The 27,758-nt window shown below is 48.8% G+C and overlaps 1 protein-coding gene and 1 long non-coding RNA gene across 5 annotated transcripts in view; one reads left to right on the top strand and one right to left on the bottom strand.

Annotated features, from left to right (window-relative positions):
* The first annotated feature begins 6,531 nt into the window (after nucleotides 1-6,531).
* CLIC5 (chloride intracellular channel 5) overlaps nucleotides 6,532-27,758 on the top strand; it is a 71,048-nt gene continuing 49,821 nt past the window's right edge. For 2 of the 3 annotated variants that reach the window (XM_420060.7, XM_040698614.2), the window contains exon 1: nucleotides 6,532-7,119. In XM_420060.7, coding sequence (XP_420060.2) covers nucleotides 6,643-7,119 — 477 coding nt within the window. In that variant the 5' untranslated portion in view covers nucleotides 6,532-6,642. Of the gene's footprint in view, nucleotides 7,120-20,605; nucleotides 20,879-27,758 lie in introns of those variants that run through there. The other variant, XM_004935921.5, reaches the window with a different exon arrangement.
* LOC107053175 lies at nucleotides 8,132-13,289 on the bottom strand. 2 transcript variants are annotated; one of them, XR_001466199.4, is made up of 3 exons: nucleotides 13,193-13,289; nucleotides 13,003-13,072; nucleotides 8,132-8,613 (listed from the first exon to the last, which is right to left on the bottom strand). It is a non-coding gene; the product is annotated as an uncharacterized LOC107053175 (long non-coding RNA). The 2 variants fall into 2 exon arrangements; XR_001466198.4 differs by lacking the exon at nucleotides 8,132-8,613 and adding an exon at nucleotides 9,437-10,805.

Here is a 27,758-nt window from a genome sequence, read left to right as displayed (position 1 = left end):
CGCTTCGGCGGGTTGCGATTGGTCGGGCCGCCCGCGGGCGGAGGCTCTGATTGGCTCCGGTTTGAGTGGGCGTGGTGCGGTGGGGAGAGGGGATGGTGGGGGGGAAGAGGGTCGGGGTGGGGGCGTTGGAGCGTGAGGGGAGCTGCGGGGAGGGGGGTGGGCGCCGGTGGGCTGCGTGTCTTCGGGCTGCCGTTCTGTTAGAAGGGCTCACTCGTCCCGCAAACCCTCTCTCGCTGCTGGCGCTGAATGACGATTAAATCGCCTCTGTGCAAGGAGGAAAACGCGTCCTTTAACAGGACGGAGCTGAAATCCGAACTCCGCTTTCGATTTCACCCAACGCATTGAGAAACTGACGTGCCCGCAGCCCCACGGCGCTCCTGAGGGGCCGGCAGGCACGGCGCCGGGGGCGGCACGTGGGGCTGTTGTTGCTCCAGCTCGGCTGGTAGCCGCCTGTGTGGAAGAGGGCTGTGTGGAAGAGGGGAAGGTCCTCTGGCAGTGACTTCACTGCGTGTGCTTCAGAGCACTTCTTGTGAGCGAATTAAAGGTCGTGGGAAAAGACAGCGTGTAGTTTTTAGTCCAGTTGTGATTCAGTTTTGGAATAATTAGACTGGAGCCTTGTTACAACTTTATTCTGAGGTGCGAGGATTTTAGACATCAAAGGTGACTTGCTAACCTGCTTTGGCAATGGGCTTACTCAGCCGCTGGGCCTCCGAGGTGGGAGAATCTCCTTTGCCCTTACCTGCCTGCTCTGAGACCTGTTTGCAGTACTCACCCGTGCTGTGCCCAGTCTGACGCTTCCCCAAGGCAGCTCGCTGTACCAGCTCTGTGCTGCTGAGCCGTGCTGGCAGCAGTTACCACATGGCACAGAGTCCTTCTGCTTGGAAAAGACCTCCGGGATCCGCAGGCCCAGCCCACCCCGCACATCTACTGCCTGTGTCCCGCAGTGCCACAGCTCTGTGGTTGTGGGACACCTCTCCCCCCATTGCTTCCTTAATACAGGTCCGGTTCCCTTGGCAGCGTATGCCTACAAGGCATGGATTTATGTATGTACTTACATTAAGGGAAGTGAAACTGGGAACTGCCAAGAGGTTTCATCACCTTAATCCCTCTGTGTACTGTATTTCACCCTGCGTTCATCTGTGTAGGCTGTAGCTCTGAGCAGCAGCCTGTATGGAATCCTGCCCAATGCTCTCTCAATGTGCTGCTGTGGTCGAGCTGAGCAGAAAAGCCGTGAGATGCACTTGTTTGTGTCAGAGGAGTTCAGGGAACGACGGAGGCGAGGTTTGGAAGCACGCCCAGCTTCTAGGTGGGCAGCTGCGCTCCTGTTGGTAGTGCTGTGAGGGGAAAGCAGCTCCTTTTGCTCAGCTGGAGACAACGTGTTGCACACAGATAGTTCAGGCATTCACAGAATCATGGAGTCATAGCATGGCTTGGGTCAGAAGGGACCTCAAGGATCATGAAGCTCCAACCCCCCCGCCACAGGCAGGGCCACCAACCTCCACATTTCATACCAGCCCAGGCTGCCCAGCACGGAGCCCTTTGCCCCACATCCCCTCAAGCTGTCGATGGCATGATACCCATCCCTGTGTGATGGGGCCATGCTTGGGGTGCTGTCCCCAGAGCCCCACTGCGGCCTGGCCTGCAGGCGCAGGGTTTCAGAGCTAAACAAGGGCGTTGAAGGGATGCCAGGCTGCAAAGGCAAACAAAAATGTTTTCCTTGGAGCTGTTGTGAATGTAAAGTCAATATTTCTCAGGCTGTCAGGTATTCCAGCGTAACCATGGAGCTGGAGAGCAAAGTGGTACAAAAGGAACTCAAAGACCACTACGAAGGCCTTTGAAACATCCAAATCAATGATAATTGTTGAGGCCCTGCAGCGGGTGAGAAATGTCTGCCGGCTGATAACACCTGCTATTTTTAACTACAAGTCGTTTATAACATACAAATTGAGTGTCTGGTGCAAAATAATGTGGTGTTCTTTTTCCATCTCCTGCTGGAGGAGTGTCTGCGGCCCTCACACCCACACAGCCCAGGTACTGCTGAGCAACTCGGGTTGCTGTGGGCCCCGCCATGGTGGCTGTGTGATCACACCCGATGGCCAAAGGCTGCCGCCGTGCCACTGCCTCCTGGAGTGCTGCTCTCTGCTTTGTTTCCTTATGAGATCTGCAGTAGAATGCTGCTGTGGCTGCACAGATCAGCAGTTAACATGAAGCCAAGAGGAAGCGCGTGTTTCAGAAGGAGATCTAACTCCATATGCACTCCAGAATTTTTCAGCATGTCCACACAACCCCTTGTCCCCCACTGGTGAGATGCTGCTAGCCCCTTTTATGTAAAAGCTGAGACTAAAAATGTTGCAAGAAAGTTGGCTTGCTGTTATTTTCCAAGTACGTAGCACAGTCAGGAGGGAAAATGAAATTGCAATTTCCTTGTAATACGCCTGCAAACCATCAACAGGCTTCCTCTCCGAGCCCACGGGGCAGGCCTGATGATGTCCTTGGACTGCACGTTGCAAAGCTCTGGGCATGCTGCAGCTTTCATAAAGGGCATGTTTGTAAAAGCACTATCCTGAATGGCCAGGAGTAGTGGTGAGTTTTGCACTGTGTGCTTACAAGTGCAAAGGGCCCGTGCCCATGGAGCTGCTAAGATCCCTGAGGCCCACTGACACCAAAAAGCACTGTTTACCATCATCCTGTTTTAGGTCCAGCTGTTTCCAAGAACTCTGACTGTTTTGTTTTATTCCATTTTCTTGTCTCTCTTATAGCTGGAAAAAAAGGTTATCTAGAAGAAGCAAAGACATCCAGTTTGTTTGGGTCATCAAGAAGATTTGTATGTTCCTTGCTTGGACTGTGTGAGTGTCTTCATGGAGAACAAATAGAACTGAAGGGCCTTAGTGATGGAGGCACTAGAATTGTAGTGATAGCCATTGGCTTCCTGCAGAATTCTGGCTGAAACTCTTCTTTGTTTCTAAGCAGGACTGTTAATTACTGAAATTACTTGTGGAACTGATGAGCGAGGAATCTCTTGAAGCTTCCAGTACTAAGGAGATATTCTGGGGTGTCTAAAATAGGAGTGGGAAATTCTTTCAAAGCTGGTCTTCAGCTTGACATTTTAAAAGAATTTAAGCTGGAGGTGCTCATTTCTGTCATTCTGGATTCCAATGTGAGCAGATTCAGTTTCAGCAGTAGCTTCAGCGTTCTGATTTGTTACTTTTCTTTTACTTTACCTCTAGGTGCTGTCCCTGGGATGTGGTTTCCCCCTGGGGTAAAAGCAAGGTATTCTGAGCAAACAGCCTCAGTGCTAGCCAGTGTCTGTGTGTGTTTGGCCTTCTGCACTGAGTACTCTGCAGAGCCAGTCTGGCTTCCTGGGGTGAGTTTAATGCTCACTGCTGGGCTCCTGTGTTGGTGCCTAAAGGATACCTAGAGCACGTGTCACTGAGTGCTGCAGTAATAAAGACCATCCACAGAATTCCCTCCACCTTCTGACCTCATTCATTCCACCGCCGTTCTATAGAAAGAATCAGTGATCAGCTTAATCTAGATGCTGAGCAACAGACAGACAAGCTAAGTGAGCCAAAGTTTCTAAAAATGAGACCTACCAAATTTTATTGGCTGGCAGTAACTGGTGCTTATGCTTTATGTGGTTGTTTCTGTTCTTGCCAAGCAAGGAGCCAGTGCTATCGGATGGCTCACAGGAGGACCAGTGGTACGCGTAGTGACAAGGGACACTGTCTGAATTACAGTACTGAAAGCAGAAAGTAAAAGATTGTTTCTATCTTCCCTACAGATGAAACACAGTGGTTGTAAACCAGTAGTGAATTCCTGTAAGGTGACTTGAAAAGCACCTGTTTTCCACCTGTATAAATGCAGAATCGTAGCTGTGCTCACTGCAGGGCTGTATCGCTGTCACTGGAGCGACCCCTGGCCCTGTGCTCCTGGTGGGGATGTGGGGGAAAAGGGAACACAACTCACTCATGGTTCTGACTAGTTAAACCAACCTCCACTGCCTTTATTTTCCATAACACCTGCACGCTGCACTTTTGTGATGCATTTTACCCGTGATATTGTGTACCCTCCAGCAGGTGCTGCTGCACCCTGCCAGTGCCTCTGTGGATTAAAAGTCATTTGGTGCACTGCTGTACTACTGTACTTTGCTCTTTGCTCGGCTCTGAAGGAGGAGTGAGAGTGCCCTTATCCCTTTCCACCTCGGTGACTTGCCAGCAGGGTGACAAAGAAGGGAAGTTTGCTCATCCCAGAATAGCGAACCCTGCACGCCTTGTAGGAGAAAGGCTTGCAAGTCAGTGGGAGGTGCTTATCAAGACTGCGCTTGACCAGATGCAGCAGTGAAGGTGTATTGCTATGAAACGTGAAGAAATGTAAGTGCTTTCTTGAAAGCAAGAGATATTCATTAAAATACATCTATATATAAAAGTTACCAGGAGGTTCACTGGTTTTCCTGTTTCTCAAGCTTCATGTACTTTTAGCACGGTGACAAGTAGAAAACTCCACTGAAAACCAAAGGATGGGAAGTTTCCAGATTTCTGGGGAGCTGACACAAATTTCTTGGGCAGTGCTTTCCATAAACTCTGTGCTAAATGTGAAGAAGACCTCAATAACGTGTAAAGTCGTTATTAAAGTTCTGTGCCTTGCTGGTGATTTAGAGGAGCTGTCTGTCGTTGCTTCTGTGGCAGAAGAACTTTCAGTGGCTCTCATTTAGGCACTTACTCCTTCCCCGTTACACAGGAGTTCCTACAGGGCTCCTCTCTGCACTTCTGTGCTCTGGATTGCTCTTCCTTCTCTTCCAGGTTGCCCAAGGAGGCTGCGGATGCCCCATCCCTGCAGGCATTCAAGGCCAGGCTGGATGTGGCTCTGGGAAGCCTGGGCTGCTGGTTGGCAACCCTGCACATAGCAGGGGGTTGAAACCAGTTGAGCATTGTGGTCCTTTTCAACCCAGGCCATTCTGTGATTCTATGATTCCTTCTGCTGCTCAGTTTCATTCAACCCACTGTCAGCAGGACCTTCTGTATTGGATAAGGGAAGGGGATTTGTTTGGAGCAGGGTTCTCAGGGCTCCATCTTCTTGCTGCGAGCTTTGCATGAAGGGAATCCCATACAATCCCCAGTTAGGCACCGTTTAGACAGAGTTTTGTAACACAGTTCTGCCCCTGTCCCTAACACTGCTAAGTGTGTTTTCTCTTAGTAGCAAGAATCCTTCAGTGCATCCGGAATTTAACCTTTGTTTTAGCTGAAGTAGCACTTTCTGGCTATAAAGGCGACTACAGACGTCTCAGCGTGGGAAGGCTACATCTTCCATTTCCACTGATGAACTAAGCGCTGTGATAGCAGTCATTTAGGTGGATGGTTGTAAAAGCTGCTGGAAGTTTGCGATCTGGATTTCCCAGCACGTGTTTCACAGTCTCTTGTTTAGGATTTGTGCAGGCATGAGCTCAAAGATCTCAATAATCTCTGGTATCTGCATATTCCTGGTGGCCCAAGTAGGGAATTGAAACTTTGTTGTAGTGTTTTTCCTCACAGTTACAGTGATTAAACATCAGTCTGAGAGTGATTTAGCACTTTCCAGATTATCTGAGAGCCTTAGAAGGCGAATCTCAGTTGAATAAGCTCAGTTATTATATTGCTTTTGATATTTAACTTTATTAGTTATCTAGAAAGTTCAATGTCAGAGCAGAGGCATTAAAGTGCAGCCATAAATTTCAGGTATGCAGCAGCTGCTATTCGATGGCATGAAGCACGATGCGTTCCCCAGCCATTCCATTTGGAGATGACTGGAACCATGATCTTTCCTCTTAAGTACCTAAGACCACTCTCTGTTACTTTAGCAATCCAACCTGGCTTTGACAGCTGCTTGGGAATTACAAGGATTTTTAGTGAACCCCAAACTCATCATGGTGGGTCAGGAGAACGTCCCCCTCCCTGTTTCAATTAAAGTGGAATTAACTCAACTTTGGAAACTTGGGTCTATGTCATACAATTGTGGAGATTCATAACATAAATGCAATCATAACTAATGCAATATTAGAGTTTGATGCTCAAGGACGATGCCTTTTTCTTCTGGACACAGCATTTTATGCTTCTTTTGTTTTAATTTGTATTTTTTTTATCATGATCCCTCATGGCTGATTGATAATGCTGTAAGTAACCACTGAAATGTTGCAGACTTGTATTGCTGAGACTGTTTTCCCTTTTCTTTGACTCTAGGCTTTTGTGTATTGAGAAGATGAGCAAATGAGTAAGGCCTGCCTTTCCATCTCTTTACACAAGTGAGAGAATAAATATATTTTTTTATCATAGCTTTCTAATATGGTTAGGTGCTTCAGCTTTTTCTCCACTGTACTTGTCCAGGCAGAACAAAGGTGATGATAATCCCTAAGACAGAGTTGCCAGCAGCCAGATTGAAAAAGGAGTTAAAGTGAGACAACCTTATCTGTTACTTCAGTGGAAGCCTAGTTGATTAGTAAAGCTCTTAGTAAATGATTGTTGGAGATCTGTCATGTATAGCAGAACACTCAATAAGCGTAGCGCAGACCTTGCTTCCTCCTAAGGAACAGATATCTGTCAACATCTCACTTCAGCTGCAGACTTTTAAGGTGCAGACTTTTAAGGAAGGTAAACTCACCAGCCAGTGGTCATGGAAGATCAGACCGCTACTTACATTAATCAAAACGTTAACAATGACAATATCTATGAGATGCCAGACTCTGAGGAAGACAAAGGGGATCATCTTTATGATCGTGTCCTGGAAGATCCAGCTTCTCCATCTTCCACCACTACTATGCCAGAGATGATGGATCTTAGCCAAGAGAGCAATGAAGACAGCCGCAGCAGTTCCGTGGCTTCTCAGCACGGGCCTGATGAGGAGAGTAGTTCTTCCTCTGAGCACAGTGCTGCAGATGAGCACCTGTACCAGGACGTGGGTCATATGAGCCCAGCTCAGGAAGACAAACCCATGACATTTGAGAGCAGTGAGTTTTGCCCTCCCGGTTTCCACTTGCGTCGGAGCCAGAGCACTTCCACCTCCCCGACCTCCCTCAAGTTCCCACATGGCAGTAACATAGGAGAAAACAACAACTCTGAGGAAGAGTATGAGATTTTCATGTTTGTAAAGGTAAGAACTTGAGTGCTTCTAAGAACACACTAGCTTTATGCCCCCAGTCAGCCCATGTGTCCTTCATGTCAGTAACCTTCGTAAGGCACAGAAAGAGAATAGAATACTTGCGTGGGGGTGCCTGGATTTCTTCCTGCTCAAATGGGAAGACTAAATGCTGAAGGTGTTGTGGTTGTTGCCACAATTCTTTTATTCTCCTACTTGATCTGGCTTAGTTAGGATGGTTCAGTTATTGCCACGTTTCATTACCCAGTAGCACAAATGCGATGGTTATTAACGCTATAGAGAAAACGACGTCTATAGTTCAAATGATGGCAATAAAATTTCTTCATATGCTCATCTCAGAGAGAAGTCTTCCTTTTATTGCTTTCAATATTTAGACAAATGTATTTTTGTGATCCATGAACAATTTTCAGAGCTCTCCACCTATGGCAGATTTACAGATCAAGATGCAGCATGCTCCTGCTAATAGAGCCATTGCTGGAAGTGACTAATGCAGGTCCAGTATCCTAAAGTGATACCTTCTGTTGTATTTTTAATGAAATAATGGATGTTTTTCTCTGCAAATAGTCTCATGAATGTAAAAAAGTTTTTAAGTGCAATGAAGCATATGCACACCACTCTGGAATATCGAGGGTATGACATGTCCTCCTGTTTTCAGTCTTGTCTAGGTTATCTCTAACTGATGCTTTTATGACTTCGAAAACATTCAGAGATGCAGATTCAGCACTTACACTGATCAGTCTGCGCCAGTGTTCCCAGTACTGGTGATATGGGTGTACTGGGGAGAGTCCTGGGGAGGGACATGGAGGGCCTGGAGCAGTTCTGCTGGGAGGGGGCACAGAGCAGAGCACAGGGCTGCCCTGGCACAGGGACCAGATGGACCCAGAGATCCCTTCCAACCTCAACCACTCTGTAATGATATGAATGCTTAATTATGTTGCGGGGAAAAATATTTTCCTTTGTTAAAATTCCCTTGTTCTCCATTACGCTATTTTTCTTTTTTAATAAAGTAGTGCAGAAGGTGCTTCTTTAACCCATCATTTACCCAACCCTCTAGCTAGGATGCTTTATGTGCTATATTTTAGCATATTTCTTGGTTCTCTAACATGTAGGATTACCAAGTTCATCTTCTGCTGTTCTCCCAGTGGATTGTAACAGCCACTTAGTGCTCTCCTGTTTGCATATGTTGCAAACATAGCTGCAAACTGTTGCAGCTATGGAGCAGCACTTTTGCCCATTTGTGCCTGTTGTTTGACTTTGAGAACATCAGGTTTCCCTTAGTGTTGACATCTGGTGCAATGAAAACAGTAGGATCTTGCAGGCAGAGAATTACTCTGCTGTAAATGCGGTGTGAAGAACGCTATCACCGATGCTTTCTCTCTACTGACTTGGGGTCCATGGGCTGGCTTATGGTGATTGAAGGGGCTGGCACAGCCAGGTAGCAGCAGCTCCGAATATGGACCCACACTGGGAGCTGTTTCTGCACAGTGACTGCAACAAGAGCAAAAACAATGAAGATTTGTGGGTCACATTGAGGGAAAATTAAAAAGAGATTTACATGCTTGCTTCTTTTCCATGAATTTTCCTCTTTTTTGACTCACTCGTAGGTGTTCAGAAAATAGAGATTGTCATCCCAGCCCATTTTATTCTTTCCAGCCATTTTGGTTCCTTTTGTTACATGTGAGAAGATTGATTTTAGATTGATTACTGCTGTGCTCATACTATCCCTGACGTCTGTGTAGCAGCACTGCCAGCTATGGAGTGACTTCAGCCCAAGATGGAGTGATTTGTATTATTTGTAATTGTTTATTTCAGAAGAAATCCCTAAAAACTGGCTCTGCTGAGACCAGTGTTTTCAAATGATAAGCAATACGTAGTCCCTGCAGAGCAGCTGGTGATGATATGTGTAAATTATTTTGGTAACTAAGAAAGGTTTTTTTCCTCTCTGCTCCTTGTTTTCTTCATATACAGAGGGCTGGGTTGGGCTCTAAGGTGTCTATAAGCTATTGACAGCTAAGCTCCTTTTGCAACAGAAAGTTAATTAACTGTCGCAACGGGATGTCCACCTGTGTGATCAGGTGTAGGCACAAGCTGTAGGATATGGTTAGATGTTCCATAGGCCCCACTGATTCTGCTGAGCAGCAATCTCATTCGCTTTCCAACCACAGGAGCTGGTTGAGGTGCCCTATGGTTTCCTTCAAAAGGCCATGGATCACTTATACATCCTCTCTCATATCTCTTTATGGATTTCTCAGCTATCCTGGGGTCTTTCTAACGGCTCTGGATATCTAGACTCAGGCCCCCAAACCAAGCCATAAACCTCCCCTGCACACAGTGGGTGGTCACTGGAATCATGGAGGCTGGATGCCACCGGTAGCAGCTTAAACACAAAGCATGGATGACAAAGTAGGGGTACCACTAGGTGAGATATTTGCCATCCTTGTCAGTCTGGAAACAAGCTCCAGGCTGATTTCTTCAGGCTACTTCATTTCTCACTTCTTGCAGTGACTGCACTCAGCAGCAGCTGAATTTAACAGTGAGCAGATTTGGGATGCTGGACAGCTCAGCGTTCAGCGAGCAGATAGGAGCTCAGCGCCAAGACCAAGGGCCAGCACGCTTCTTTTTAACTGTAGGCACCTCCTATCCTTTTTTTTTTTTGTTGTTGTTGTTATTAACAGCAACCTCCACCTGTGATTCTTTCAACAATGCTTGTTTTATACTTTCCGTCCTACTGGAGTAGAAGAGAAGAGCCAGCTGAATTCACTACAAACCTATATGGAACTACCTTCTGTGGGAGAAAAATTAGGAGGAAGTATATCACTGCAGTGTGAGTCACTGACATGTTATCTGGTTTTGATGGCTGAACCTATGGGTGTACTTTTTCATATCAGAAGTGATACAACTGTTGTTGATGTTTTACTGCTGGTACATCTCTGATAGTGTTGCTAAGCACTGGTGACCTTGATGAAGATGGTATGATACAATCAGAAACAGATGAGAAGGAGATTGGTTAGTGCACAGGTCTGGGTTCAGTACAGGCAAGCAGTGTCCAAAAGCAGAATTTTCATTGAGGAGTTAATTGGGTTTCTGTTGCAGCTTCCATGCAGCCACCTCCAAGCAACCTACAGGTGTTGAGGAAGTAAAACTCCAGAGCAAGTCTTCCAAGAGTAAATTACTACCTCCCTGATTGTACGTATGTACAAACGAGGCACAGAAAGGTGACAATCTGTGTGTTCACCAAGAGGATTTGTGTTGGCTCCTGGTAAACCAAAGGGAAGTTCATAGACCTAAAGGTGACATTCTGGGGGCATGAAATTGCATCCTTGGCTGTCACTGCCAGCCTCACCGTGTCATATATAACTCATACACAGAACAGGGTCCATCTGTGTTGTTTCTTGGGTTGGAAGGCTGTTTCAGAGCAAAACTGCTCTGTGGCTTGACATCTTAATCTAATTTCCAAATTAGTTTTATTCGTGTGCAGCTAATATATCCTTGTGCTCATGCCAGTGTGCCCTGCTAGCATTCCTTCCTTCAGTCAGCACTTTTGGGTCAGTTTAGACTTAGGCTTTCTGAGGTGGTTTTGGGCTAACAAAGCAAATCCTTTCTGCACACGTTCTTTGCAGGAAGGTGCCTCTTCTCACAAGTGCATCGTGTGCCCAGTTGCTTCTTCTTCTGTGGGCAGACTAAACAAGAAGCAAGAAAGAGTTCTTTTAATAACTTCCTTAATATTCCTACCGTCATTTAGGCAAACACATCACTCTATTTGAAATGAAATATCCCCATGTGAACACAGAATAGAGTCAGTCAGAAATCCATTAATTTCTTGCTTCCTTTCACCAATTTTCACTCATCCCGACACCTGTTTCCCTTTCAGAAATGATTTTTTTTTTTTCCCTAACATTTTTATAATGGGTCCTCATCTGCCTGCAGAGGGCCTAACACTCTTGGAAATGCAGTTTGAATTTTGGGGGACTCAGTGTGAATTTGGACTCAGTGTTTTAGGAGGCAGTTTTTCCCCCAGAGGGTGGTGACGCACTGAACAGGTTGCCCAAGGAGGCTGTGGATGCCCCATCCCTGCAGGCATTCAAGGCCAGGCTGGATGTGGCTCTGGGCAGCCTGGGCTGCTGGTTGGCGACCCTGCACATAGCAGGGGGTTGGAATGAGATGGGCACTGTGGTCCTTTTCAACCCAGGCCATGCTATGATTCTGTGATTCCTCGTGAGTCCCTTCCAACTAAGGACACTGTCATTCTGTGATTCTGATTTCCATCATCCCATTGTGTACTCACTGGTCCTGAGCTTTGACTTCCTCAGATCCAAAGGGCTTCTATCTGGATTCCTAACTGAAATTTAGATTCAGTTGTTCCCTTATCTGTATTATTGCACTCTGGTTGATCTTAGCACTGCGTATAGACACTTACAGCTATATCCCTGTAGCTTAGGGATTGCTTGGGAAGAAAACAAAAGTGGAAGCCTATCTGTGAGTATCTGTGTTTAATCTCTGTCCACCTACGCTGACGTTGTTCTTGGATTTTTTTAAAAAAGGATTTGAATCAAAACCTGGCCACCAGGGGAGCACTGATCTGCGGCCCACAGAATGGATCAGTTCTAGTCCATAAAAAAGGTTCCTTATCTGTAGCTCTGATACTTGGGTTGCCCCTCCCTACATGAAGGTCTTTGTTGGGCAGAAATGGCACATGGCTGGTCACTGCCTCAACCATGCTGCCAGCTCCTCTTTAAAGAAGAATAACAGATGAAATAATTTAAACTTAATAAGATTTTGTTTTCCTTCTTAATTCTAACATCTGTCGGCAGGAACCTTTCCAGATAAGCTCCGGAGAAAATAGTTTGAGGATCCATGTTGCAGTTGTGAGAAGTATTGAACTACACCAGTGTGGACAAGATATTACTTAAGATACTTTGACACATACCCTATGTGTGCAGTTTGGAGATTGCTTTGATTTGGGGATTCATCCATATAAAATTATGGAATTGAGTTTCAATGCTGATCTGAACTGCTTCCTGTCCCTGTTGTTTCCATGCTGAGACGGAAGATGAGATGTTGTACTGAGGGATGTTGTTTGGTGGGGAAATATTGGTGGTGGGCGGATGGTTGGAGTGGATGATCTCCGAGGCATTTTCCAGCCTTGATGATTCTACGATTCTCCTTTGTGCACAGAAGGCAGGTGCTAACCCTGGGACACGGCACGGGCTTCCTAAGGAAGTTGCCCACTCTAATGGTTTAGTGGTGTTGTTGGAGACATGCCAAGCATACCACAGAAAGTCAGAATGTCTTTTTTGTTGGTCCTTTATGAGTGGGTGTGGTGGGGATGGGTTGGCGGTTGGACTGGATGATCTCAGTGGTACTTTCTAAGTTAATCATTTGATGGTGGTGTGAGATTTCTGGATCAGCAACTAAGTGGCAGACAAACATGGCCCTGGGGTCATGAGGAGAAGGCTGCAGGGAGGGCTGAGAGCAGCCTTCAGTACCTACAGGGGCTGTAGGAAAGGAGGGGACAGACTCTTATCAGGGTCTGTGTGACAGGACAGGGGAAATGGGTTCAGAGTAAAGGAGGGGAGGCTTAGGCTGGATGTGAGGAAGGAGCTGTTTGTGCCCAGATGTGGTGCTGCCCCATCCTGCACACAGCCAAGGCCAGGGGATGGGGCTGTGAGCACTGCGGGGCTGTGGTGTCCCCGTGCACTGCAGGGCTGCACTGATGGCTGCGGGGGTCCCTTCCTGCTCAAACCGTTCTGTGCTTCTATGGTTGAAGCAGCATAGCCCCACCATTAATTTCTTAAAGCCCGAAGTCACTTCAATGTCCTATTCCTGGAAAAAAGTCCTAAGCTAATCATTGGAGGCCTGTGCTGAGGAGGCACTCACCTCTCTCCTGCATGGCCGCGTGGACTGTTAGCAGTCAGCAGGCAGCAGTTCCTGGTTACACTGTGCATAGCTACAAAATGACACAACAAAAACACCTCAGCTAAAGAAAAACAACAACAACAACAAAAAAAACCCACACGGAGACTGTTTCATTTCTGTGCCATGCTGCAGGAGCTGCAGGGCTGCATACCTCCCTGGGCTGAGTGAGGCACGCCGAATTCTTGCTGTTTGCACCAAGCGTGGGCAGGGTGCGTCCGTGCTGGGTCAGCCCCCACCTCCTGTAGTGCAACTCCCTGCGAAAGCACAGCGCAGCAAATTCACGGCCATCGGGCTCCTCCCTGGGACATTGCAGAGAATGAAGTTTGGACCAAGCGGAGTTCCTTGAAGGCACCGGGCGCTGATTGGCCCCGGGCACTGCAGCTGATAACAGCTAAAAATAGTCGGGTATAAAACCAGAGGCAGCACCGGGCTGCTCTGGCCGAGGAGGAGACGCTGCTCCTGAGTGCTGCAGAGCGCTTTCTGCTGCTTAATTCCCCTTAACAATTAACTTGTCAAAGAAGGACACCGGAACGCGTGAGTCATGGGGGAAGGAATCACGTTCTGGTTTTAAAAATAACAAACCACGTCCAAGGACAGGTTGTCCTGCGGGCGACCATTGGTGTGTCTTTGGAAGCATGCCTGAAGGATGCCCGTGTGATCTGTGTGCGAGGATGTACACACATGCACCAAGAGCGTATTATGGCTGTGGGATCCTGAGTGCCCTGAGAAACAAACATCCTTATGGGGCTCTCATACAGCTTCCAGGACCCTGCTCCTTGCTGGCTCCAGGGCTGTGTGCTTGCACTTCTCTTCTCTTTCTGGCTTTGGCTGCCTTCTGTTCCAAGCTGCAGGCACTGGGATGGGAATGTTGGCCTCAGCACTGAATGCAATGCGAGAGAAACCCCGCAGAAAGAAGGAAAACTCTCCTAACTTCTGGCAGAAGTTGTATGGAACTGAAAGCAGAGTGTCATCAGGGAGCCCTAAAAATAGGTGGCACTATCAGCTCTATCAATAACCACTCCCTCATGCATTCATTCCAGTCGCTGTGAGTCCTCGTCTTTGATTTGGACCAGCTTTGTACTGTGGAATTTGGATGGGTGGATTCCTGTTTGGTGTAATTATAGGTTTTGTTTTATTTTTTTTCTGGCATATAATAGCTTTGTCACATCCTGCAGCTCTAGCAGATGACCTGGCTGACTTGCCCTCAGCTCTCATTTGATACGTTTAATTATCTGAAAAGGTCACTTATAGCCACCTGGCCACTTTCCCTTTCATAAGACCATTCAATTACCTTTTACTTTATTTTTTAATTGAGAGATCACAAACAGGATAATTGCAGAGGATGCTGGTTTGGTAATTGCATAGATTAAAGATTTTCTTTGGTGGTCAGGAGAGCCAGCAGGAGCAGTGGTGGTGGGAGCTCCCGTCCCATCCCTCTTTGCAGCACACCTGGCTTCACCTCCTGAGCTCTTTGCCTTTCTAAGCACAGTGCAGCTGTGTTAATGTGAATGTGAGAGAGAACCTGAGAGCCTCTTACTGACGCCATCCTCTCCAGGGGGGCTTGGGCTTTCTCACATCACAAACACCTTGATGTATATTTTGTCTGGCACCAAGCTCTCACTTGATGCTTGAGTAAGGATGGATGGAAATTGCTAACAATGAGTAAAGGGCTCCATATGCCATTAAGACTTTTCTAACTAATGGAGATCTCTCAGGAGTCGTCGGGTGGAGGTGTTCGAGAGAAGGGCAGATGTGGCACTTAGGACACTTGGGGATGTGATTAGTGGGCATGGGGGGATGGGTTGGGATGGGACTTGGTGATCTTAGAGGACTTTTCCAATCTTGTGATCCTGTGGTTCTATGATAATTGTCACTGAGGCCACAGCAGTGAGGGCAGCTCTGGGCTTTGGCTGTTCAGTCATCTGTGGAGTTGCTTCCAGTTATCACAGGAGTGACCAGGGACCCTCAGAGGGTGGTGACGCACTGAACAGGTTGCCCAAGGAGGCTGTGGATGCCCCATCCCTGGAGCCATTCAAGGCCAGGCTGGATGTGGCTCTGGGCAGCCTGGGCTGCTGGTTGGCGACCCTGCACATAGCAGGGGGTTGGAACTGGATGAGCATTGTGGGCCTTTTCAACCCAGGCAGTTCTGTGATTCTATGATTCTATGACCTGTGTGTTCCTAAGAAAAGTAATACCTGCCACACATATTGTGGAAATCTTGGGATTTAGGCAAAAAAAAATCAAATTTTTTTGGAAAGACTTCCATCTTTCATCCTTGTATATGGACTACCAAATCTTCTCAGTTCTAATGGATTTAAATGAGACCCCGTTGCTATTCAGACTGTGCTCAGAGCTGAAGCTCACACTGGGATTTGCCTTCAGACTTAAGCTCAGCTCTGTCAGAGTTGCCACCCCTCTCCTTCCCCTGAGAACGTGGGCTGTGGCCTCAGAAGCCCTAAGGACCTGTGCATGGTGGCAGTTATCACTGGGGGATGTGAACAACCTGTGAGCACAGCTGCAGAACAGAGGTTCACGTCCGTGCCCTGCTGACCACACTGCTTCCACTTATGTCCTCTTAAGCAAAAATTAAAATGAGATCTAACCAAGCCAACATCAGGTGCTTCAAGACATTGAACCCTTGCCCTGAAGGAAACAAAAACCAAACCAGCCTTCTTTTAATAACAGCTCCAGGTAAGTGAGCTTGGTCACTGGCAAACTTGATGGAAACTTTAGCCCAGAAGTACCAAAAGGTGAAATGAAAAATGAATGAGGGCAATTTCCCGAGGAGGACGGGAGGACTGCAGGCTGTGCTGCAAGGCTCGAGGCTGACGTACGGCTCTGCCTCTGCTTACACTCGCTGCTACAGAGATGTGAATCTGCCCATGCTGCCCCATGGGGCCTGAGGATGGCTTTAGCACGGAGCCAACAGCCACAGGCCTTGCTCTTCAGCCTGATGGTGCACACTGGGAGCACGTTGGGTTTGGCTGGCACAGCTGAATGCCACTAACAGCAGTGTTCCAACCACGGGAGCTGCTCTGAGTCACGGACAATCTCAAAGCAAGGTGCGGAGGCCTCGCCTTACAGAAATAAAGTGCATCGACACAGAAGGCAGTCTCTGCTCTCAGCCAAATTGCTCACTAAACAACAGAGCGAGGCACAAACGTCTCCAAAGGAATCAGCAGCAATTGTGCCATCTTTGGGCCTTGTTTACTGGGAGGAGTGGAAACCCAGCCTGAGATCTGTGTGTATGTGGCATTTTGAACCTTCTCTCTGCATGAATTATGCATTAATTGAGATTGGAGCAGCGTTGTATGCCAGTCTTTCGCTCCATCCTGGGGATTTCATCCTGGCTGCATAGATCTGCTTCGCATTATAGTTAATTTAGATGTAATTTCTGACAAGAAGCACACCAAGAAGTGAGCAGAAATAACCTAACTGGTTATTTACCATATACACCCTTGAGCGCTTGGAAATGAAGGCGGAGATATGTGCTGTTTGCTCTGCTGCAGCTGGAAGTAAACTCACGCCGTTTTCGTTCAACGACAGCAGTGAGTCAACAGCAGTGGGTACATGGCTCACCTGGTGCTGTTTCTCTCCATAGCACTTCATATCACAGAGGATTCATTTTGAAAAACAAGGGCCAAGGATGACTCCATTCCTTCTTTCATCTGCTCTGTTCCACAGAGCCCACAGTTCCGTGATGCTCTCCATTGCATCCCCCGCAGTGCCTCTTGCAGAGCTCTCCCAGTCCCATTCGGAAGAATCGGTTGCTTTGAATTGAAGTGGTGGTTTGGGGGCTGATAGGAAATGCAGAGACCTCTGTCCCCTCAAAGCCTCTTTACTGAATGCAGCATTAGGAGATGGTTTTGTACATTTTAAGAGCTCCTTCCCTGTGAGTGGTTCGCTGCGGCTGCCTGAATGCAAGCGCTGAGATAATTATCCATAATGAAATCCCGCCTCACACTGAACAGCAGTGGGCTTTTCTCTCGAAGCTGTTAGCATTTATTAATGTTGCAGTGAGGTTTGATACTGAATCCATGTGAAAATGTAATTATATAGAAAAATCACGTGGTACTCCTGGCCTAGAACTCACTCTGCAAAGCAAAGTGGTGAAGCATCTGCTCTTCCTGGTGAGCAGTGCAGCTCATCCAGCAACCATTGGAGCTGCACTCATGCATCTTCCTCATCTGATACAAGGAGAGCTGCTGCAGTCTGTGGCTGCAAAGGGTTCATAGTGCCCGGGGGGTGGATACACAGTCAGAGATCTAAAAATTGAGAGTTAAGGGGGCTCCCACGTTTTTCTGGCCCAGATTTTGCTATTACATCCACTTCTTGGGACACTCAGGCTGCACAGCTGTTGTATCGCTGCCTTCTGTTCCGTGTTGGATATCTGGAGCAATTTGTTCTCAGAAGGAGCAGTGGGGCAGTGGCACAGCTGCACAGGGAGTGCTGGGGGCACCATCCCCATAGGGTTCCCAGGGCCATGGAGATGTGACACTGGGGGACGCGGGCAGGTGGGGTGGAATGGGGTTGGGCTTGGGGATCTCAGGGGTCCCTTCCAACCGGAATACCTGCATGATTCTGTGTCCTTGAGCATGGTACAGTGTAGAAGAGGGAAAAAAATCACTGCTCCTCCTTGTTCTGCCAGACCAACAAGTGTTGAGGCGCCGCACATCCCTGGGGCTGGGGGAAATGTCTGCTCAGCCAGCCCTGGTTTGAGGCTAAGAAGTGCTTCGTACATCCCTGCGTATCTTGTGCAGCAAGGGGAACACAGACTGATCCCAAATATCTGAGACAAATCCTTCTGGATGTCTCTGAAGGTCAAGCAAAGGCTTGATAGAGATATGTAATTCAAAAGAAAATCAAAATTATTCAATTAATCCCTTTTAGTTTGGGCTTCAAAGTCGCTGCCATTTGTTAAACGAGTGCTGCGTCAAAGATACCCACACACAATGAACGCAGTTGCAAATGACCATAAGTCAGAACTGATCCACCCATCCCTCTCGGTGAGAGCTCCACGATAAAGTTACACGGGATGCTTGGCCTCTGCATCACCCCCTGGGGACAAATCTTTGCTGGAAGTGAGGCTGGATCAGGGCAGTGAAAGCTGATAGTGCGCCGGGGCACCTACAATAGAGCTCTTACGTGGGGAGGTGACGGCTCCTTTTCTGAAGCTGTCCTCATTTATTCATGCCACGATGCGCTCATATTTATATTGCTCACAAGCCTCAAGCTGTAGTGACCTGGCCTATGGAGAGTTCAGAATTCAGCACGTCATGTTCTTGTGGGTAACTCAAAGCCTGCACTGCCTCTGACTTGCAAGAAAATGATAGGCCAAGCGGAGCGGCTCATTCTTCGCAGTAAAATGAGAGTGTACGAATTATTTATCAGTGTCTTAGCCTCAATTTGATGGAAGAAAGCTGATTTCGTAACACAGAGCAGAGCCACGCGGACAATGATAACCATCCCAGTCAAAAAGGTTCCACCCAGATGTAAGTGATGAGTCCATTTTAGATGACAGCGAAACAAAATGCGTGAATAGGTTCCCGAAGTATTACACATGTATGTATTTCCTCTTACTGCCTCCTGCCATGTTTGCCTTCGATCAAGAATTCAGAATCTGTGTCAAGAACACAGCATTTGTACAGAGAGGGGCTCCAGCTTTTTGAGGTGAGCCACGTTGTTCTTGGATGTCACCTTCTTATTGAATGTCCCCATCCCTGCACACAGCCAAGGCCAGGGCATGGGGCTCTGAGCACTGATGGAGCTGTGGTGTCCCTGTGCACTGCAGGGCTGGCACTGATGGCCTTCCTGCTCAAACACACACACACAGAATGGTTGGGTTGGAAGGGACCTCAAGGATCACGAAGCTCCAACCCCCCCCCCCCCCAACAGGCAGGGCCACCAACCTCCACATTTCATAGCAGCCCAGGCTGCCCAGGGCCCCATCCAACCTGGCCTTGAACACCTCCAGGGATGGACGGGGCATCCTTTGCTCAGCAAAGCTCCTTCTCGTGCAGAGCACAGGCTGCTACTTAGGGATACATTTTAGAGATGCAGTGACTGTGCTTACAGCATTGGCTGATGTTTAGAGCTGCAATCCATAATGACAGTGCGGTGACTCTTCTTGCTGCATGTAAGCATGCTCAGCCCATGTCCTGGGAAGTTTGCCTGTGGGCCTAAGAATAATTACACCATAAATGGTTGGTAATTAATGTACCCAGTCCAAGAACTACATGTAAGAATCTGAAATCAAAGGGCTAATAACACTTAATTCTCTTACAGTTAACCTTCCAGTTATTTGAATGAGAGCTAATTAGATCTACAAGCCATAAGCACACTTTTACACTAATTACGCTGTTGATTGTGTTGTAATTACAGTTGCAGCAGCATAACGAGACCGCCTGGTTAACCATTTGTGTACTGCAGGGACACACAGCTGCAATCCCCATCACCTTCACCTGCAGTGCTGCAGAGGCACTGGGGGTCACCGGGCTGTGAGGGGTGAGCATGGAACTCACAGCTGGGGGCTCTGTGAGCAACCACAGCCTGCTGGTTGTGCCAGAAGGTTCCTAAAAGGTTTCTAGGTGTCAGGCAGGGATGGTGAACCCACTGCGTGCTGTATTCCATAGGTGGGGGTTTTCCCGTGCTGCATCGGTCCCAAAGCAGAGAAGGGACAGGGCGAGGAGCTGTGACCCAAGGGACACTCTGAGGGTGTGACAGCAGTGAGCAGGAGGTGCCACTCAGCCCTGCTGTGACCTTCTGCTTGTGTCACCCCACAGCATCACCTCCCGCTCTGAGTGTCTGTGTCATCTGTGTCACCACAGTGCCCTCTGAGTCACATCAGGCTGATGGGCAGCGTGTCAGTCAGAAGCTGAAGCCTTAAAGAAGCATAGAATCATAGAATCACAGAATGGCCTGGGCTGAAAAGGCCCACAATGCCCATCCAGTTCCAACCCCCTGCTATGTGCAGGGTCGCCAACCAGCAGACCAGGCTGCCCAGAGCCACATCCAGCCTGGCCTTGAATGCCTGCAGGGATGGGGCACCCACAAAAGAAGTTTCCTCCCATGGGTGCCACCACCCTGCTGTCCCCACACAGTGCCCGAGGGCCAAATCAAGGCATGGGGCACTCTTGTGCTGTTCCCCCACAGCTCTCTGTTCCCCTGCATAACCCCAGTCCCACTCTTTAGCTCTTCCAGCAGCACCGGGCTGCTCTTCCCACACTCGGTTATCAGCCGGGCTTCTGCACTCCTCTGTACTCATATTGATGGGGCTTGCCGCATGCACAGAGTGCTGCCCCTCTGCACCGGGGCAATCAGCAATAACAACAGCAATAACAGCAGTAGCAATACTGAGCTTTTGAACCAGCGAACGACAAAACACCCATCAGAAAAAGACGGGACAAAACCCCACCCCGCACACCCCGACCCCGTTCCCATCGCGCTGCGGGGCGAGGCGCGGAGCGGGGCCGGAGGTACCACGGCTGTCTCCTCCCCGAGCCCAAACCCCACCCTCCGCTTCACGCTGGGGCTATTTCGGGCTGCGAGCCGCGCTCCGACAGATGCGCTCCCGCGGCCGCACTTGTTGCTCTGAGCGGCCGCCGCCCCGCAGCAGCGCTCCGCTCCTCCATTCGCTGCTCCGTTCGCTCACCTGCCGGCTCTCCCGCTGCGCTGCTTTCGAGTCCCGCTCCCCTCAGACGATGTTTTAGAAGGGAAACCCGCCCGGAGCGCCGCTGTCTCCGTCCCCATCGGGAGCTCAGCCCCGCGGTGAGAGATGTCAGAGCCCTCCGCTGCCAACGGGGACGGGAAGGAGCCCGACATCGAGCTCTTCGTGAAGGTGAGCTGCGGGCGGGCAGCGGGGCTCCTACGGCCCATCCAACTTCCATTCCCGGCCTCTTATCTCCGTCAAACGCGCTTCGCTTTCTTCTTCGCGGCGTTCCAATTAGGTCACGTTGCCGAGGGAGAGGCAGAGCTCCTTGGTTTTGTTGTCGTTTCTCTCGTCGGGAGCGTGCCCTGTTATTCTTAGCCCGGCGGGGTTCTCACGGGCAGCCTGACGTGCTGCTCCATTTATGGGAACGGAGCACAGCGCGGAGAGGAGCGCGACCCGGTGAGGCTCCCGGCACAGAGGGCTGTGCTCAGCGGGCACCCCTTTCCTCAGTGCCTGCAGTGCTTATTTCCTCCCCCTGGAAAAAAAAAGGGAAATAAATCAGTTTTTGCCCTCTGTTCCCAAAGCCCATTCTGATTTTTTACTTTTTTTTTAATAGGGGTAACTGAGAACAAAACCCATTCAGTGCAAACATAGACAAGTGAGTGTGCCTGTGCTGTGACAGGACCCCAGAATATTTCACTTTGAGTACATCTGTTGCTCTTGGGTTATACCTGAAGGGAGCGTATAAACAGGGGGGAGCGGCTGTTTACGAGGGTGGATAGTGATAGGACAAGGGGGAATGGTTTAAACTGAGACAGGGGAGGTTTAGGTTGGATATGAGGAGGCAGTTTTTCCCCCAGAGGGTGGTGACGCACTGAACAGGTTGCCCAAGGAGGCTGTGGATGCCCCATCCCTGCAGGCATTCAAGGCCAGGCTGGATGTAGCTCTGGGCAGCCTGGGCTGCTGGTTGGCGACCCTGCACATAGCAGGGGGTTGGAACTCAATGAGCATTGTGGGCCTTTGCAACCCAGGCCTTTCTGTGATTCTGTGAAGAATGTCCCACTAAAATCAGTGCTGTATGCAGTGTTACAAATAGTGAACTTCATGCGAACTCTGAGCGAAGAGCTCGGGTTTTTGGGTGTTCAGAAGGTGTTCCAAAGCCTCTGTGTCGGGGCTGAGACGTGCCTGTGTTAAGCCAGGTGCTGGCTGTGCATCCCTGCTTTGATGGAGCTGTAATTAGCAGGTGGGAGTTGTATGGGAGTTGTATGCAAACAGCACCAGCTGATTGGGAAAGCAAATTCCAGCTCCTCCCTCCTGTCAAGCTGAGGGTACTTAATTGCTTTGCACTCCCTGATGGATGGTTTGGGCGATGAGTTGAAATGTCAGCTGCATACCACAGATGTATGCATGGCCTTTGCATGCATCCTCCAGAATGTGCCAGCTCAGGTGCAGCCTTTCTGACCTGGGCAGAAGTGTTTTTTTTTCTTTTTTTCCTTTAGCAAACAGGGATTTGACAAGAATTCCTGGTCTGTAATTGTATGGAGCTTCATGTATTAAAAGGGCCCTGCGTGGGTCCATCTGCCCTGATACCTGCCCTCTCCAAGCTGTTCCTCCTGAAGTGAGCTTTGTGTGCTCAGCAATGGCTTACTGAGGTTCTTTGCCTGGCATCACAGGGTCGTTTGAGTTGGAAAAGATTGCTAAGATCCCCAAGTCCACCCCAACCAGCCCTACCATGCCCACTGCATCCCTGTGCTCTTAAGGCCCAGGCCATGTCCCACTGCAATTGGTTGCAGCTCTGAGTCCATGCAATTGTCATTGCAGCCAACTGAGCCGTGCCATCACCTGAGGATTTATAACCACAGAGAGAACATTTCCAGTAATGGGACTTCCTGCATAATGCATGCTGGGGAACGCATCGAGACTCACGTAAAGCCCAGACTTTGCTGAGCTGCAGCAGAAGAATTAATTGGTATCTTCCTGGAGGCTTTCCATTTAGGTTGAAAAATGGCAGTTCTGGAAGTTTTGGAAAGGCGCCATTAATTTAATTAAAACTCTAAAAGGCTGAATAGCAAAGCGTGTGAGCAGAGCCTTACAGCATACAGCTCCGAAGCTCAAAAAGAAAGGAGAACGTTGGAACGAGTGGAGCTGAAGGTTCTGGAGTCATAGAATCACACGGCGTCCCAAGCAGGAATGGACCCACTGGGCTCCCTGTGCCCACCCCCAGCCCTGTGTCAGAGCAGTGTCCCGGTGCTCCCACGGCCAGCAGCTCAGAGGCTGGGAGGTGTGGGGCAGTGGGTACGGCCAGGAGAAAAGTGGGTCTTCGCCGAGCACAAACAAACCAGAGCAGGGCTGTTTTTCAGAGCCTCTCACAAAAGCAGTTTGTGTCTCAGGTTAAAGAGGAAAGAAAAAAAAGACAGCGGTGTTACACAATTGCTCTATTTCCTTTTTATCATGCGGGTGAGCAGGAGCTGTGCGTATGGAGGCAGGGAGCGGAGCAGGGTGGTGCGGTGAGGCTGTGTGCTGCAGCCTCCAGCTGCTGTCTCGCCTCGCTTTTTGCTTCCCTGTTTGTCCCACTGTGCTTTTGTACCCTAAACTGCATGGGGTGCTTCACTGTTTCTGCTTGACTGAGAGCGAAACCCCCAAAGCTGGGCTGGGAAAAAGCAGGGTGGGGGTGACAGCTGGCGGGGGTGCGTGGTGGAGAGGGATGCTGGCTCTGCTTAGCCCAGCTGCTGCAGTGTGGGTTAGTGCCAGCGCCCAGTGTGCTGTGGAGCAATGTGCCCAGTGTAAGTGACACCCTATGGAAGGTGTGCTTTGCTTCTTCTGGCACTCCCACACCTGTACGCTGGAATATAATGGTTAAAGTGGAAATGTTGCTTTTAGGAGAGAATCATAGAATCCTAGAATGGCCTGGGTTGCAAAGGACCACAATGCTCACCTATTTCCAACCCCCTGCTATGTGCAGGGTCACCAACCAGCAGCCCAGGCTGCCCAGAGCCACATCCAGCCTGGCCTTGAATGCCTGCAGGGATGGGGCATCCACAGCCTCCCTCCTTGGAAAGATGTGCACTGAGACAGAATATTAAGCCACACAGGCGAAGAGAAGAGAACTCTTCTGGTTTCTTTTTATTTGCTATGTTTTTGGATGTATGCTCCTTGCATTTCAAGTATTGGAGTCCTGATAAATATCTGTAAAGTTAATCTGATGGCAGATACGTTGTATACATGGAAAACAAAGGATAGAACCAGGTCTCGAAAGTACAGCTGTCTGTTTGCATTGCTCAGGATGAGTGCAGTCTAGAAAGCAAACAAGCCACACAAACGGTCCAAAGTACGCTCTGCTAAATAAATCTTCCTGCTTTAGAAATGCTCTGCAACACGACAGATAATAACCCGTATTTCTGATGGTCAGAAGGTGGTAGTGCTGTCACAGCAGTCGGTCGTTGCTGTGGGATTGCGGTCCATATCCCAGATAGGTTCATCAGTGCTGCTTTGCATTGCTCCTTCCCCATCCCTGCAGGCATTCAAGGCCAGGCTGGATGTGGCTCTGGGCAGCCTGGGCTGCTGGTTGGCAACCCTGCACATAGCCAGGAGTTGGAACTGGATGAGCACTGTGGGCCTTTGCAACCCAGGCCATTCTGTCTATGAAAGCTGCAGGGCTTCTCTTCGCAGAGCTGCAGGCACGGCCCAAACCCATCTACAGAACAAAGGGAGGTGCAGAGCAAGGAGGCTGCTCAAGACCTTGAACCTGGAGTCAACCTTTGGCTGTGCCATGCGGGGCCATCCCTCCATAAAGCACGCCCAGTGCTCAGCCTGGCCCACACACTGGGAGCGGAGGGCAGTGGCTCCAGGAGCTGTGGTTGAGGCTGTCCTTGGGATGCAGGGAAACACTCCCAGCCTGGGTAAGGCTCAGGGATGGACTGTGGCCGTGTGTTTGTAAGGAGTCATTTCTCACTAAACTATTGTCATAAAGATAAGAGGTTGGTCCTTGGTTGGACTTTGGATCCTTTGGGGTCTCTTCCAACTTGGGACGTTCTGTGATTCTATGGTTATTTTCTAATTATCTCTGCCACGGGTTGATTTCAAAGGAATCCAGGGGAGGATTTTGGTGAATGGTTGTGGTGTATCTTTAAAGGCAGACACAGATAAAAAGGTGACTCCCATTACAAACTACCATTCCCCACTGTTGAGGGTTTTGTTTTTTGAGGTTAGAGATTCATTTTGATAAGAGAACTGATTTTAGTTTCAGATCTGGGGGTTTATGAAGCCCATGCTGGTCTGCCTAACTGGGAGGGAGAGAGAGGTTGTCAGGACCCTTTTAACCCACCGGGACAGTGCAGGGTCTGTGATTTATGTGGGCCATTGAGATGCATTCTGGAAATCACAGCCAGGTCTGGAAGGCACAAAGTTCATTTCTATTTCTTAAAAACTGAGTATTTTAGTGGCTGTTATGAACTCACCTTTTGGCTTCCATACAAAACTGCTTCTACGTTTAGCAAAGCTCTTTAGGTAAATAGGAAGTAATAGAGAAAAACAAACAAGGAGTAATAGTGATACTGAAACATTGTCTGGCTCAGCCCTCCTGGTGCTCCACGATGAACTGTAGTGTATTTTTGCTTACTTTGGTCAAGTGACTTGCCATGCCTTTCTTCTTCCAAGAGAGAAGCAGACACCCGACAGAACAGATACGCACTGTGCTTGTGCTCCTCTCTAGTTCTCATCTCTTGTCCTGCAGGCTGATATGAACACATCTGTGCTGATAAGAATCATGCAGTTATTTCTTCTGAGCTGCTGAGCAGGTGCTGGGCACCACAGTTCGCATCCCTTCCAAAGTCCACGGACATCTCTGCAGTACAAGAAAGACACAGAGCTGTTGGAGCGGGTCCAGAGGAGGCCACTAAGATGGTCAGAGGGCTGGAGCACCTCTCCCGTGAGGAAAGGTTGAGGGGACTGGACTTGTTTAGCTTGGAGAAGAGAAGGCTGTGGAGAGACCTCATTGTGGCCTTCCAGTAATTGAAGGGAGCATATAAACAGGAGCAGGAATGGTTGTTTACGAGGTTGGATAGTGATAGGACAAGGGGGAATGGTTTTAAACTGAGACAGGGGAGGTTTAGGTTGGATATGAGGAGGCAGTTTTTCCCCCAGAGGGTGGTGACGCACTGAACAGGTTGCCCAAGGAGGCTGTGGATGCCCCATCCCTGCAGGCATTCAAGGCCAGGCTGGATGTGGCTCTGGGCAGCCTGGTCTGCTGGTTGGTGACCCTGCACATAGCAGGGGGTTGGAACTGGATGAGCACTGTGGTCCTTTTCAGCCCAGGCCATTCTATGATTTCATGGTCTTCCACCTCCTGCCATGCTGGCCTTGTGCGTCCATATCAAGGTAACCAAACCAGGCCAGGTTCTCTACTGGTCCAGACATCAGCATATGTAGTCACGGGAAAATAATTTTCCAGACATTGTTTGCACTTCCTTCATGAGCTCCATGCAGGAAATTGTATGGATTTCCATGTAGTTCTGGCTCAGTTCCTATTTTGCTCTGTTCTTTTCGAGTCAGGATTAACCCCATTGAAGACCAGGGTGTTTGTGTGTGTACAAAATGGGCACAGGACAGTCAGGCTGCTTAATTCTGAATCACTCTATTGAAGCAAGCAAGCTAATAGCAACCCACTGTAGACACAGTGAAGTGGACTGAGGCTTGCTTCTCTGTTCTTTTCATTCAGCATTTTCCATGTAATAATAAAAAGAACAGGGTTAAGGGAAAAAACCATCCACCTTGGCAAGGTCTAATTTTGCTTCAATCTGTTATTACTGAAAAAACATTGTTCTATTAATGAAGAAGGAGCTGCTTCGAGAATGTTTGAACAGTACAAGTGGGTTATTTTTCCTTGTGTGGAAGAAAAACAATACCCTAAAGAAGCTCTTGCCTGAGTTACACAACGCAGAGCCTGTATGTCTGCCCGTCTGCTTTCTCTCTGAGCGCCTGCAGGTTTTGTCTTGTGCCAAGACAAGAGTCTCATTGGTGGGAATGCAGGGACAGCCAGCGAGCGGTGCAGGAGGTCAATGTGTGCAAGGACTTGGCAGGAACGCAGTTGCTCTCCCTGCCACCTTGGGCTGCTCGTGTCTTTGAGAAACCTCATCCTGAGGATTTCTGAGATTTCGGGTGAGCTCTGCCTACCAACTCCTCCGTTCCGTCTGCTTTTTTGACCTGCACCATCAGATCAGGTAATAGGGGGTTTTAATTCCTCCACAAGGAGATGGTGATGTTCCAAATGGTTATGGCTGGTGTTCAGAAGTAGCTGTGGGTATGCTGTGTGCCCCATGCTTAGCAGCAGGCAGCTCACCGCCCACCCCTCCGTCCCATCGCGCTCCAGGCCCGTGTGTCACAGCACCGTGACGCCACTGATGCTGCTGTAAGCATGCCCAGGAAACTTCTATGGGCAGAACATGGCTCTGCTGTGGCTCTGAAAGAATGGCAAATGTCACAGGGATCGGCTGACAGCATCCCGAAAATACACAGGGATCCTTTCCAAGAGGGCCGGTAGGAAGTGCGGCTGTGCTTAAAGGTTAGCACTGGTTCACCTGGCTGTGTCAAACAGGCTTTGGAAGGAGGCTGTGTAAATGTCGTTTAGAGTAATGATGTCATCATTTAGGCAACTGTATTGCTTAGTGCTTATGTGACACCTAATTCTTCAGTATCTGAAAGGTAGCAGTAAGTTAATCTCGGCTGTGATTGATGTGTTTTCCAGCAGAGGCTTCTTCAAGGCCATAGGAAGAATCCGTTGGCATGAGGAGGGTCCTGAGTTTGTGTGTTGAAGAGTCCATCTGTGTTCCTTGAAATAGGAAATCAGAGTGGGTGCCTGAAGTGCTGGACTGGGTACTTTGAAAACAGCTTCAAATGCCTTGTTTGGCACAATGGTGTTTATCACTGATAATGTCCAAAAGAGATCTTCATGCCCTTTCCTTCCTTGCCTCTTGCTCCACCTGTTTGTTTGTCCTTCTGTGCTGCAGTAAGACTCATTTAGGTGTTATAACTGTGGTATTTATATACATCTGGAGCTGGGAGTGAAGAAATC

The sequence above is a fragment of the Gallus gallus genome, chromosome 3, assembly GCF_016699485.2.
Source record: "Gallus gallus isolate bGalGal1 chromosome 3, bGalGal1.mat.broiler.GRCg7b, whole genome shotgun sequence".
In the NCBI taxonomy this organism is placed as follows: Eukaryota; Metazoa; Chordata; class Aves; order Galliformes; family Phasianidae; genus Gallus; species Gallus gallus.
Note: the sequence above shows the minus strand (reverse complement) of the source record. Positions and strands in the feature narration are given on the sequence as shown.